General features: G+C 39.3%; 1 protein-coding gene across 18 annotated transcripts in view; it reads left to right on the forward strand.

The window, feature by feature from the left end:
- The window catches only part of LOC128098387 (WASH complex subunit 2), a 195392-nt gene that overhangs the window by 80294 nt on the left and 101661 nt on the right, over positions 1-13437 (forward strand). For 16 of the 18 annotated variants that reach the window (XR_008214228.1, XR_008214232.1, XR_008214229.1 and 13 more), the window contains exons 32-35: positions 3904-3979; positions 5013-5080; positions 9036-9222; positions 12302-12452. Coding sequence is in view for 11 of the 18 variants with exons in the window: in XM_052719441.1 (XP_052575401.1) it covers positions 3904-3979; positions 5013-5080; positions 9036-9222; positions 12302-12452 (482 nt within the window). In the remaining 7 variants the exon portion in view is untranslated. The remainder of the gene's footprint in view (positions 1-3903; positions 3980-5012; positions 5081-9035; positions 9223-12301; positions 12453-13437) is intronic. The other 2 variants (XM_052719430.1, XM_052719432.1) reach the window with 1 other exon arrangement.

Here is a 13437-nt window from a genome sequence, read left to right on the forward strand (position 1 = left end):
CAACTCTTTCTTTCCTGCTAAAGCTGGCATGTTTCTGCTGTCAGGAAGGTTGCTCTCCAGTGGTCTCCCTTGTATTCCCCAGGGATTCTAGCAGTCCATGCATGGGTGTAGTGTGCTATCTTTTATCCCAAATGAATCTTTAAAAAAAGACAATGGGCGGGTGGGCTGGAGACATGACTCAGAGGTAAAGAATACATATCACTCTTGGAGAGGACCTGAGTTCAATTGCCAACATCCATGTCAGGCAGCTCACACCTGTAACTCCAGCTCCAGGGCATTTGAAACCCTCTTCTGTTTCCTTCTGAAATCCTTGGCTGGTACCTGATGTTGGCACTCACATGCACTTACTTTGGTCTTTTCATTTTGAGATTGAAATTTATTTTATTAGTAAGACATGTATTAAATATTTGGACATCTCTATACTAAAACAATATACCATCAAACAATCACAATAACATGAGAAATGCAATTCTATATGTATCAACCATGGACATTTTATCTATAAAAATAAACACAAGGCAAAAGATAACCATGAGACCACACTATGGTGAGAGGTTAAAAATATCAAGAGTATTTGAAGATACAAAAAGCCACTCTTAAGTTTTCACCCCTTCCTTTCCCCTTTGACTACTGGAATTACTTAAAAAAAAAGTGCAGTTGAGTTCTTGAGGTAGGCTTGGATTAACTTAGCTCAGCTCTTGCCCTTCCTGACGTGTAGTTCTGAAGACTAATGATTGAATGTGCTGGAATGTGACATCCTGAGATGCGTGGTTACTGAAAGTAATCTCGGCTTTGTTCCCTTTCTCCCCAAGAAACAGAATGTCCTTCAGTGCTTGAGCCTAGCATGTCATATGGTCCTGAACAAGTTGGTTTTTTGGGGGGGCCCTCTCTGCAGTTCAGGTTGGGTACAGAATGTCTTCCTGATCTTTGGGGGCTCTGGCTGGCAATGGAACTTAGGCAGCTGCTTCTTGGTGCCTATGAAGTAATGGGTGTTTTTCAGTTAAGAGTGTGTGGGTATTCTTTCTCACCAGACTCAGATAGGTAGGTAGCCAGTGCATAATGAAACTGATTCACAAGCTACTCCTTGTCTGTTCTTTTCTGACTTCTACAGAAGCGTCTTCAAATTACATGGCTTTTAAGTCTTTTTCTTACCATCACTTCTCTGGTCCAAGTATGATGTAACTAACTATCTGAATCCTTTTTGAACTGTTCACACATAGAGTGAGTGGCCTTTGGGTTTCTGGTAGTAGTTTTATATCAAGCTTATGGCTAGTGACATGGCTCAACAATTAAAGACACCTGCTGTCAAGTCTGCTGATCTGAGTTTGATCCCTGTAACCTACATGATAAAAGGAGAGAAGCAACTCCAGAAAGTTATCCTGTGACCTCCACATGTGGGCTGGTGTGTGTGCACACACCCACTAAACAAAAACGTAATAAAGAAGTTTTATATTAATCTAAGGATCGGTACTAGCTTTCCTATGTAATTCATTCATTAATTAAATTATTTTCATAGTTTCAAAGTACAGTGTAATTATCCTGACTTCCTATTAAAATAGCAATTAGGCTCTTTAATGTTTTTATTTTCTTGCTTTCTTAAGTTAGCATACAAAGTAGTGGGTTTCATATGGCATTTTCATACATACAGGTAGCTTCACTTTGCTCCTGTTCATTCCCCTCCCCTACTGCCCTGTGCCATCTTCTTTCCCGTCACCTTGCCTCCCTCCAGTAGTCCCTTCTCTTTCATGTCATGTGTGTGTGTCCACTACTCTTTCTCTCTCTCTTTCGATCTCCCTCCTCTCTCAAAGTCACTTTCTCCTCTTTCAGTTGGGTCTCTTTCCACCATGTGGGTTGTGGGGATTGAACTCAGGCCAGCAGTCTCAGCCATGTGCTCCTTTACTTGCTAAGCCATCTTGCTGGCTCCTAAATATCTGGTTTTTATGTCAGTGCCATCCTATTTTTCTTATAATAGGATCATTACGACTTTGTGCTATAATTTGAAATCAGGTATTGTAATACCTTAATATTTGCTCAAGGTTGCTTTGACTATTTGGGGTCTTTTGTGATTCCATATGAAGTTTAGGATTGTTTTTCTATTTCTATGAAGAATATCAGAAGTTTAATGGGGATTGTACTGAATCTGTAGGCTGCTTTTGACAATATAGCCAGTTTCATAATATTGATTCTGCCAACCCATGAGACAGGAAGGGGGTCATTCCATCTTCTCTTGTCTTCAGTTTTCTTAATTGTCTTAGAGTTTTCATTGGCAAGATTTTTCACTTCCTTGGTTAGGTATATTTTATTTTTATTTTTTGGGAGCTATTATAAATAGGATTTCTCTCCCTGATTTCTTTCTTAGCAAGTTTGTTATTAATATATAGAAAGGTTGCTGATTTCTGTATCTTGATTTTTGTAAACTGCTACTTTGCTGAGAGTATTTCTTCGATGTGAATTTTCTGGTGGAGTCATTAAGGTCTTTTAAGTATAAGATTGTGTCATATGCAAATAGAGATAGATACTTCGGCTTCTCCCTTTCTTTGTATCCCTTTTGTTTCTTTCTCGCCTTATTACCGTAGCAAAGACTTTGAGCAATATATTGAGTAGGAACAGCAAGAATGAGCACTCCGTCTTCTTCCTGATTTTAGAAGCAATGACTTTGAGTTTTCCCCATTTAGTGTCCTGTTGGTTAGATGTTGTATATACCTTTATTGTGATGAGGTATGTTCCTTCTTCTCCTGCTTTCCTCAGGCTTGTATTACGAAGAGTTGTTGACCTTTTCTGTGTCTATTAAGATGACTGTATGGTTTCTGCCTCAATTAGCTAGAGATTCTTTTGATTTTACTTTCATCATTCTCAATGCAAATTTGAATGTCTTAAACATATACCTGTCTGAAATTATTTAAGAAAACCTCATAAGAATCATATTTAAGCTGTAATAAGTAAATATATGTCATTGTGACTGAATGTTCATGTCCCTACAACCTGTCTTTTTATGAGAGTGGTTCACTCTATAGTCAGCCCAGAGGCTTGGCATAGCTTATATATAGCCCAGGGCAGCCTCAAAGTCACTGTCTTGCTGCCTTAGTCATCTGATTACTGGGATTATGTGTGTTCCCATGTCCAGCTTCTCCTATAATTCTTTGCTTAAGGCCTTAATCCCCAATGTGATGGAACTTATAGATTGGGGCCTTTAGTGTATAAATTAGGGATACATGAGGTCATAGGGTGCAGTTCTCATGATAGTATCTTTGTAAGAAGAGACATGAAACTTCTTTCTCCATGTACTCATAGAAAGAAAAGGCCATGTGAGTCTACAGTGGACTGGTAACTACTTACATGCCAAGAAAAGTGGACTTAGAATGCATCTATTTGGAACCTTGAATCCATGGGCTCCCAGTCTCAAGAACGATGAGATACATATTTCCATTGTTTAGGCCACCCAGCCTGTGGTGCTTTTTTCTCCTCTGGCATCCTGAGCTGATTCTTTCAGTTTCTGTCTCATATATTATATATGTGAGTACTCAGATATACTACATTCTGGCAACCTAAATAGTAATTAGAGATTCTTCTAAGAATCTTTGTGAACAGATCAGCATTTCAATGGAAATGTATATGCCATGGTAAACCATGAGTATTTAAAGAAATTTGGGCAAAGGAAAGTTTTTAAAGATAAACATGATGATGATTACAAAAGACACTTGAAATTGTCTTTCTTGGCCACAGGATAAATAATAGTGGTGCCAGTCATACATTGAAGAAGACAGATGTTGGGCCAGAGGCCTTAGATCAGAAGTGTGTTTAATTCATAAATATTCTTAGTTCTTTAATGAAACAGCCTTGTGTCATGCTCTTTAGAGATGGTGTTAAAATTTTAAACACTTTTTATTATCACCTTTCCTTAAGGTATTCCCATCTGTCAGCAGCACTTAATTTGGAATAACATGGAGCTTGAAGATGATTATTGCTTGAATGATTACAAGTGAGTGTAATTACATATTAGCAGCTTTATAGGCATGCAGTATTATATATAACTCCACATGCCAGTGTTTTTCCTCATGTCTGTCCTGAACAGCTTGATCCCAGCTTTCATTCTGAATTTTGACCTCTAGACGCGTTGGCTTAGTACCATCTTTGTTCTTGGTCTTTGTTCTCTGATATTTGTTGTTCACCTTCAGTGAACTACATGCTGAGCTTTTTGTCCTTGCCTTCTTGCATGGTTATAGTAACTTCTTGTTTTCTTTGCCTTTTTCTTTCAATGTTGACCCATTCTCTCCTGGTCATGTTTCTTTTCTTCCCATTTTCACAAGTTTTGGGCATGAGAGAGTTCTCTCTGCTGAGACTTTGTTCATTAGGTCCCTTTTCTCTTTAAGAAGTGGTACTGTGTACATCAGTGGTTATAAATGTGCTTTCGACATTTTACCTATTTCCTCTCATGTTATTTCTTACACTGAGGACAAAGGAACTAGGAGGCTGAGAGGTGGAAGAACACCAGGAGTCGGCAGAGCTGGTGGATTTGCAGTTTTATTTTTATTTTGAATGAATTTTCTGTTTCCTAATTCTTTGGGTTTTGACTAAGTTTATCTTCCTTCATGGGCCCCCTTTTTGTATTTTTTGAGACAGGATTTCTCTGTGATGCTCTGGCTGTCCTGGAACTTGTTCTATAGACCAGGCTGGCCTCGAACTCACAGAGATCTGCCTGCCTCTGCCTCCAGAGTGTTGTGATCAAAGGTGTGTGCCATCACCACCTGGCTGGGCCTCCTTTTTTAAAAAGCTTATGAGAACTTATAAACTTTCTGTAATTTATATAGGCAAATAATATATTTATTCATATTGCTGTGTCTTTCTTCATATTTTAGGGAATATATATATATATATATATATATATATATATATATATACACACACACACACACACACACATAGTAAGACTAATAAATCACATAATTAGTGGTTCTTTTGACACTGATTGTTATTTGGTGATTATAGTTTATTTTTGTGCTAACTGTTCACAGCATTTCAGAAGGTTGTACCTTGAAGCTGGTATTGGCTATGCGTGGTGGACCGATAAGTACTAGAAAAGGTAGGCATACATTAAAGCATCTAACAATCATTATTAAGTAATTTAGTAGTACTATTCTTCAGGGGGTTAATGTTTTTTAAAGGCTCTCATTTTAGCCAAGTGCCTTTTCTGTGTTAGGTCTTTGATTCTTTTAGGCATTATTCTTTAAAACCTAGATATATAAACACTGGAACTCCAAAATATAACCCCAGAATAAACCCCACATGATTCTAGATTCAATCCAGGAATATTTAAAAATAAAACTTAGTAGTAAAGGAAGGAGAAATGTAATGATAATATAAATATCACATTAGCATTGTATTTAGATTTATGTCAGTCTTGTTGCTTTTTAAACTCTGCTTGAGTTTTAAATTCCAGGGATAATTATTTGCTATAGGATATAACTGAATTGCCCTTTTACCTGGGATAAAACTGAATTTCATAGTCCTGTTGAATCCTTTCTCCAAATGTGGGTGGTCTCTGGAATCCATTCATTCATTCAACAAATGTATAGTGAGCATCTACTGGATTCTAAAATATATTTTACTTTACCTTTAATGATGTGTTTATATGTGTGCTTCTGTGTGGGTATGTACACATGAGTGCAGGTACCTGCAGAGGCCAGAAAAAGGCATTGGATTCCCTGGAACTGGAGTTTCAGGGTGGTTATGAGCTACCCAGTGTGGGTGGTGGGAACTGAACTGGGGTCCTCTGCAACAGTAGGATGTGCTCCTGACTGTGGAGCCGTTTCTCCAGCTCCATCTATTGATTTTGAGTGAATGTCCCAAGTGCAGTAAACAAGGGAGACAGAGCCTCTGCTTCATAACTCTGCCTCCTAAATGTGTGAGAGACTGATGGAACTTCAAGTGTTTGTGAGTTCTATGTGGGAAATAGGCAGGAGAATGTGATAACAACTGTAGAAATAGCATAGTAGGGAACGTCTGTGAGAAAGATGGCATGAGCCGAGACTTAATTAGTAAAAAGGTTTGTCTTAGTGCCATTACTGTGAAGAGTCACCATGACCACTGCAACTCTTATAAAAGAAAGCATTTAATTGGGATTGGCTTACAGTTTCAGAGGTTTAGTCCATTATCTCACATAGGCAGACATGGTAGCTGTGAGAGTTCTACATCCAGATCTGCAGGTAGTAGGAAGAGGGAGACCCTGAGCTTGGCATGAGCTTTTTAAACCTCAAAGCCCACCCCTAATGACACACTTCCTCCAACAAGGCCATACTTCTTAATCCTTGTCAAGTAATGTCATTCCCTAATGACCAAAAATTCAAATATATGAGTTTATGGGGGGCATTCCTATTTAAACTACCACAAGGTTTTAATCCAGGGAAGAGCCAGGAGCATGCTTTCAAGTCAGGTCTGTCCACAGGCAGCCCCACCATGACAGCCATGCTCAGAGTAGTCGTGCTCTATGGCCCTCATTTTAAGAAGGCCTTCACACTTGTTTGCACCTCCACAATAGAAAACTGGAAATTGAGTGTAGATTCCCACATGCCAAATTACATCCCCATGCTTTATAATTTTGGTTAAAATTGGATTATTAAAATGTTTTTTTCTTATCTACCTTAAGAGCAGTTTGTGAGAACTGCTAAACTATTTTGCATTAGTTAGAGAAAACAAAGGAAATGATGTTAAAGCTGACTGAGCAGCGCTCTGACATTAGAAATTCTCTGTTAACCGATTTCTGAAGTAGGTGTATGGGTTGCAGAGTTGAGACAGCTTGCTTCACAGTCATGAGGACTAGAGTTCAGATCCCAGCACTCGTGTAACCAGCCCAGCATCCCATAAGTGCCTGTCACTCCATCTCCGAGGGATTTAACATCCACACCCCCAAATACATGTGCAGATACAGCCATGCAGACATATAAATAAATAAATAAAATTTTAAAAGGAAATAATTGTATGTCACATTTGTAAGAACTCTGTTTACTGAGCCATTATATCAAGTTAGAGTTATATAGTATTTAATGGTTTGTGCATCCTATTTTAGGAAGTTGATAGTATGTACTATTGCATCTTTAAAGTTCATTTAGTCTCTCAGACTCATCATTTGGAAAGAGCCTTTATCATATGAATTACAATAATTTAGCTTTTAAAATAACCATTATCTAAACAAAGTGGGGAAGCAGGCATTAATGGTAATAACATGTGTAATCTGAGTACCCATGAAGCTAAGGCGAGAAGATGGCAAGTTACAGGCCAGCTTAGGTCATAGAATGTTAAGGCTTTGCCTTAAAATAAACAGCACAAGAAAGCAATCATCCCTTTCCAAACTTACATCCTAAATTGTATTGCTTTTAGGTGACAAAATCTTAATGAATGGTGAGTTATGAAGAGGCATGCACAATTAGACAGCCTTAGCACCTCCTGGCTTAAGACATGGGTTTAGGAAAGGCTTTTTTAGTAGCTATGGTAATATTTACTTCTTAGTGCTGTAATATGAAAAGTGGGACTTTTAAGTTTTGAAAATAGTTCTGGATACTGTGGTGTTTGCCTGTCATCCCAGCCATGTAGGAGCCCGAGGCAGGAGGATTGAAAGTAGAAAGAGCAAATCAAAATGTTATGTTTCAGAAGTAGTGGTATTAAATTTAGACTATGGGGTATCTTTGATATCTTTACCTGATTACTTTCAGAATTTAATATTTTTCTGTTGGTGTTTCTTTTTGTTTTATTTTTCTTTCCTGTGCTGGCAGTTGAACCTTGAGCCTTGTGCCTGTTAGACTCAAGCTCAGCTGCTCAGCTGCATTCCCTGAATTCACTTCCTAAGGGCATGAAACCTTCATTACTAAGTAAAAGAAAGTTAGGCGACTTTGAAAATGGAGGACAACTGGGTACCACTGGCCTACAGTTCGGAGGAGTGTCAGAGTGACTCCAGTAGGCCTCTGTGAGTCTCATGCCCTGATTGGACATATACACACACCCTGACCACGACACCTGGATCATGAGAGGAGCCTTTCAAGAAACACATATTGATCCTTTCATACAGTGCAGTTTTAGCACACTAAAATGACTTCCCTGTGCTTTGCTTGTGCACTACTTCAAGGAGCAGCTGTCAAAGAGTCTGTTCTTATATAAAACTTAAGGGAGAAAAAGATTTACTTGTTTCTTTCTTTTTGCTTTATTTTGTTGTTTTCTTTGGCTGCTGCAGACTGAACCTAGGACCTTGGGCATGGTGGTTATCACTCTACCATCGAATTTTGTCTCTAGTTCTCTCTTGCCTCTAATTTCTTGAATATGTTTCCCAATTGTGTATGTGTGCATACGTTTACTTTCTAAAGTAAGTGGGATTTATAATACATTTAAGTGATTGGTTGTTGGAACCAGTATATAAAAGCACAGGAAGCTAAAGGGTAGCTAAAATAATGATAGATAATACTATAGACTTATAGTATATAATCTGTATATAGTCTATCAACTGTACTGGTACAGAAATACAAATGACCTCATGTTTTAAGTTAAGCCATGTCTTTGGGCATGTAACATAATGATGCATTTTTTTTTTTTTTTTTTTGTTTTTGTTTTTCGAGACAGGGTTTCTCTGTGTAGCTTTGCGCCTTTCCTGGAACTCACTTGGTAGCCCAGGGTGGCCTCGAACTCACAGAGATCCGCCTGGCTCTGCCTCCCGAGTGCTGGGATTAAAGGCGTGCGCCACCACCGCCCGGCTTTTTTTTTTTTTTTTTTGTAATACAAAACAAACCATGAATTTGAGAAGATACGGGAGAGACATAGGAAGAATTGGAGGAAGGAGGGGGAAAATAATGAAAATACAATACTCATTAAATTCTAAAAAAGTAAGGGATGCTGTATAGAATATAAAAATATCAGAAGCCTGTTTGGAGAGTGTTATTTATCGCATGTACAGTATGGTTGTATAAATTCAGCATATATATCCTGTTACTGTAACAAGATGCAAAAATGTTGATATGAATTGAAAGCCTGTTTATCAATCTTTCCATTTGTAGTTCTTGTGGAAGACCCACTTAGGGAGCTTGCTGAGTACATGGATTCCAGTCGGGACGAGGTCTGGGAAAAGACCTCTTGCAACAAACAAGTTACATTTTTGGTATACCGAGAAGGAGATCAATTGAATTTCTTTCGTGTAGTAGATAGGGGAGATGGCACTTTAACACCGTTATCTGAATCTTTAAGGTAAATGGGTTTCATTTGCATGTTTCACTTAGAAATAGAGACTGTACTGCACACTTCAGAAGCCTTTGTGTATTCTGTGGGTTATTAGAGTAGCCATAGTGTATTAATAGATCAAGTAAGTTTCATGTGCTCTCCATCCCTTTCCCTGATAAGTAGTTCTGAAATCATCCTTCATGGGGCTGACACTTAAAAAGGAATTCCTAAATTTTAATTTTCTTTACTTGATAGTTTTTTTATAAATATGGTTTATTTCCATCTATTTGTGCAACTCTAAGATGTTTACTAGAATATAGTCTTGTGATAATAGTATATTATTACATTATCATGATGTAGCAGAAAGGGTTAATCCTAAAGTTGGTATCATTTTTAACTCTGCTACTTAAAAATGGGTAAATTTCTTTCTTTTTTATTTTGTTATTATGTAAGAGGAAATAAATTGTATATTGCTTTTCAAACCAGAAGGAAAACACTATTGATTGCTTAGGTAGGCAGTAGAAAAATGAAAGAATTGGGACAAGATGATTTCTTAAGTTTCTGTGCATTTCAACTTACTATGAGTCTCTCCTTTCACTTTTATTTTTATTTTGAATTACACTATTTATTTGTGTGTAAGCGTGTTGGCATGATTGTACCGTGATGCATGTGGAAGTCAGAGGACATCTTGGGAGAGACAGTTTCTTTCCAACCTGTGGGTCCTGAGGATTGAACTTATGTAGTAAGGCTTGGCAGCAAGTTATTTGACTGGTTGAACTGTTCCCTCAGCTCTCTTCACTTTTAAGTCATTAAACATAACTGAACATTTGGCCAGTATAAAGTAATACAGAGGCACCGTGTTACAAAGAGTATCTCCACCTTCTCTGAGCATCATCCATTTGCTATAGTCCTGGTGCTGTGATCTTGGTGATTGTTGCAGAGGATATGATCTCTGGGATCAGATGAGTTGGCCTTCAGTTCACCTGAAATGTAGAGTTAGAGATGGCTGGTGAGGCGTGATCTTAAATGAGGACAGCTTTGCTAAACAAAGGAAGGAAAGATACCATAGGGAACTAAAGTGAGGCTCACAGAAAGATAAAAATCTAGTGCTAAAATTATTCAAAAGAAAGCCCAGCTTGTGATCTGGAGAGCAGTGTCTTCGGGTGAGACATCTAAGTAGAGTATAGCTAGTGCTCTGTTCAGGTTCCCCCTCCCCTGCACCTTATACAAAAGGGAAGACAGTGTGTGTTCTGTAGTTTTGTTAGGAGAAAGAACCTGCCTTCACAGTCACATTCACACTGTGATAGGATTCATTTCCTTCCGCTTAGGTGATTGAGGGCCCTAGGATTTTGTGGCTGCTGGTTGGCTAGAGACTTCTCGCAGCTCCCTTTTGATTAACTCAGAACAAAGTGATTTGGGGCCTAAATTACATCTTCAGAATCCCTTTACTTTTGCCATAGTCAGTTGGCCAGACCTGTCATATTGGGTTATACCCACACTCAAGGACAGACTGTGCTGGTATAAACTCCAGAGGTGGAGAGCCATACAGTTTCCCCTAAGATTTTGCTCAGAGTGTGTGGAAAGAGAATTTACACTCCTGGTGTGCGCGTGTGGGGGGCGGGGAGGTGAGGGCTACAAAGAGCCAACTAACAATCAGAGACTGTTTTCTTAATGGGTCAGTATCTGGTTAGAACTAGACATGTGACACTTGTCTTGGAGAGACATGGAGAGGGGTTAGCAATGAAGATTAATGAAGATTACTTACTGCCTTGAATCACTAGCAGAATTCTTTTATAACAGTTTCTCCATATGTGAGGGAGACCCTTGATAATATGTCACCCTCAGATTTTCAGGTCTTTTTATATGCCATGTTTTAAATATACTTTTCCCCATTTGCTTGTAATGTCATTTCCACATCTCAGTTTCATTTTCCTCTAGGTAATTTTTACCGTGTCTTTTTTGAAGCTAAGGCTGGCTTTGAACTCAGTATGTAGTAGAAGGAGGCCTTACACTCTTGATCCTCCTTTCTTTACCTCCCAAGTGCTCAGATTACAAGTGTGTGCCACTGTGCCTGGCTCCCCTGGCTAACTTCTGGTTTTGTTATTTACATTTATTTATTGTGTGTGCATGCGTGTGTGTGTGTGTGTGTGTGTGTGTGTGTGTGTGTGTACTTGTGCTATACACACATGCATGTGAATATATGTGTGGAGGCCAGAGGGAACTTACAGGAGCTGGTTCTATCTTTCTATCACAGATAGCTCACAGAGATGGAGCTCAGGTTGTTAGTCCTACACAGAAAATACCTTTATTTACTGAGCCATCTTGCTGGCCTTTAATTTCAGTTTGTGTTTACCACTTAACCCAAATATTGTCATGAAGTTCATGACATTAATGTGTACTTTCTGTACAGGTCACCAAAAATCGTAAGTGTTGCTAGAGTTTTCCTGCCTGGCCCACAGTCAGGACAAATCTCTCTCACCCGCCAGTCCCAAGCCGCTCAAACCCGATCAAGTAAACACAGAGACTTATATTGGTTACAAACTGTATGGCCGTGGCAGGCTTCTTGCTAACTGTTCTTACAGCTTAAATTAATCCATTTCTATTAATCTATACCTTGCCACGTGGCTTGTGGCTTACCGGTACTTTACATCTTCCTTATCCTAATGGCGCCTGGCAGTGTCTCTTCCACCCAGCTTCCTGTTCTCTCAATTCTCCTCTCTGTTAGTCCCGCCTATACTTCCTGCCTGGCCACTGCCAATCAGTGATTTATTCATTGACCAATCAGCAACACATTTGACATACAGACCATCCCATAGCACGTAAGAAAAAAACATGATTGAGTGATCATTATGGTTTGAATTTGAGAAGTCTCCAAAGCCTCCTGGCTTTGTTGTCAGTTGATGATAGGCTTTTGGGAAGTGATTGAATCCTAAGCACTCAGACATACTTAATAGATTTGTGGATTTATGATATCATATTGGGAGGTAGGGCCTAGTGAGGAAATGGGTATGAGGCTTATGCCATGGAAACTATAATCCTGGCTGTGTCTTCTTTCTCTTAAAAATATTTATTTGTTATTTATTTGTATGCATGTGTATGTGTGTAGGATGTGGAAGTCAGACGAAAACTTGCAGGAGTTGGTTCTCTTGCCTTATCGGTCCTGGGGATTGAACTCAGGGTGTCAGGCTTGGTGGAAAGAGCATTTCCCTCTGAAAGCTTTCTTCTCTTTCTCTCTGCTTCCTTCTGGCTCTGATGAGGTGAGTAGCTCTGTCCTGCCTGCCATGTGCTTCCCACCATGATGTCTTGTGTTATTATGGTCCAGGAATTACAGAGCCAAGTGACCATGGATTGAAACCTCTAAGATCATGAGCCAAAATAAATCTTCCCTCCTTTTAAGTCATTCCAATTATTTGTCACAACCATGGAAGAGCTGAAACACAGATAAAATTTTACTCCCCCTAAGCCATCCAAGTGATGACCAATAAACCTATGAGATAAGTGACATTAACTGCTGATTCTACTGATGTAGTGATGAATGATGGATTCACATATTTATCAGATGTTTCTATGGGGAGGGGTCAAAATAACTAGAGGCAGCCACTTATTCATAAGTTGGAATTAAAACACCTAGGGAGTAGCTTCTCAAGGAGACGAACCTGCGAATGTGAGAAGTTCAAGAGTGGATAGGAAGAGATGTGAAGAAACCCAGACTCCGCAGATTGGAGCAGAGAGAAAGGGACTGTAGCAGCACAGGGGATGGAAGAGGTTCCAGAAGAGGCAGATACCTAGGAAGTACAACTAACATGGAATTAGCGTGGCGCAGAAGGGCAATCTTAATACCGCTTTTCAGGAATCCGCAAACAGGCTGCTGGTAGAGAACCTTCCTGCGTCTCCCAATACACATTGATGGCGATGTTGTGAGGAAGGTGGTGTTCTTGAGAAGGGAGAAGAGTATGTTGGAGCTTATGGCTTTGGGAAACAAGCCCCTGTGTTTTACTGTCCCCTTCTGTATTGAAACCTTCTACAAAAGTGAATATGCTTTCAGTGAATAGCTTTGAAAACCAATTTGTTCATAGAGGAGACTGTCATACTGTAATTCTGTGCCAGAGGTACTTGGTGGGCAACAAGAAAAGGTTGCAGAACTGACCTCCCCTTTAACAGTGGAAGCACCGCTGCTAGCTTAGGAGCTGGAAGAACCAAGCAGATGCACCCGATTAGATGGTAGCTGAAGGCAGTGGTGGA

This window comes from Peromyscus californicus, unplaced genomic scaffold (genome assembly GCF_007827085.1).
Source record: "Peromyscus californicus insignis strain IS unplaced genomic scaffold, ASM782708v3 Scaffold_6__1_contigs__length_162567912, whole genome shotgun sequence".
NCBI lineage: Eukaryota > Metazoa > Chordata > Mammalia > Rodentia > Cricetidae > Peromyscus > Peromyscus californicus.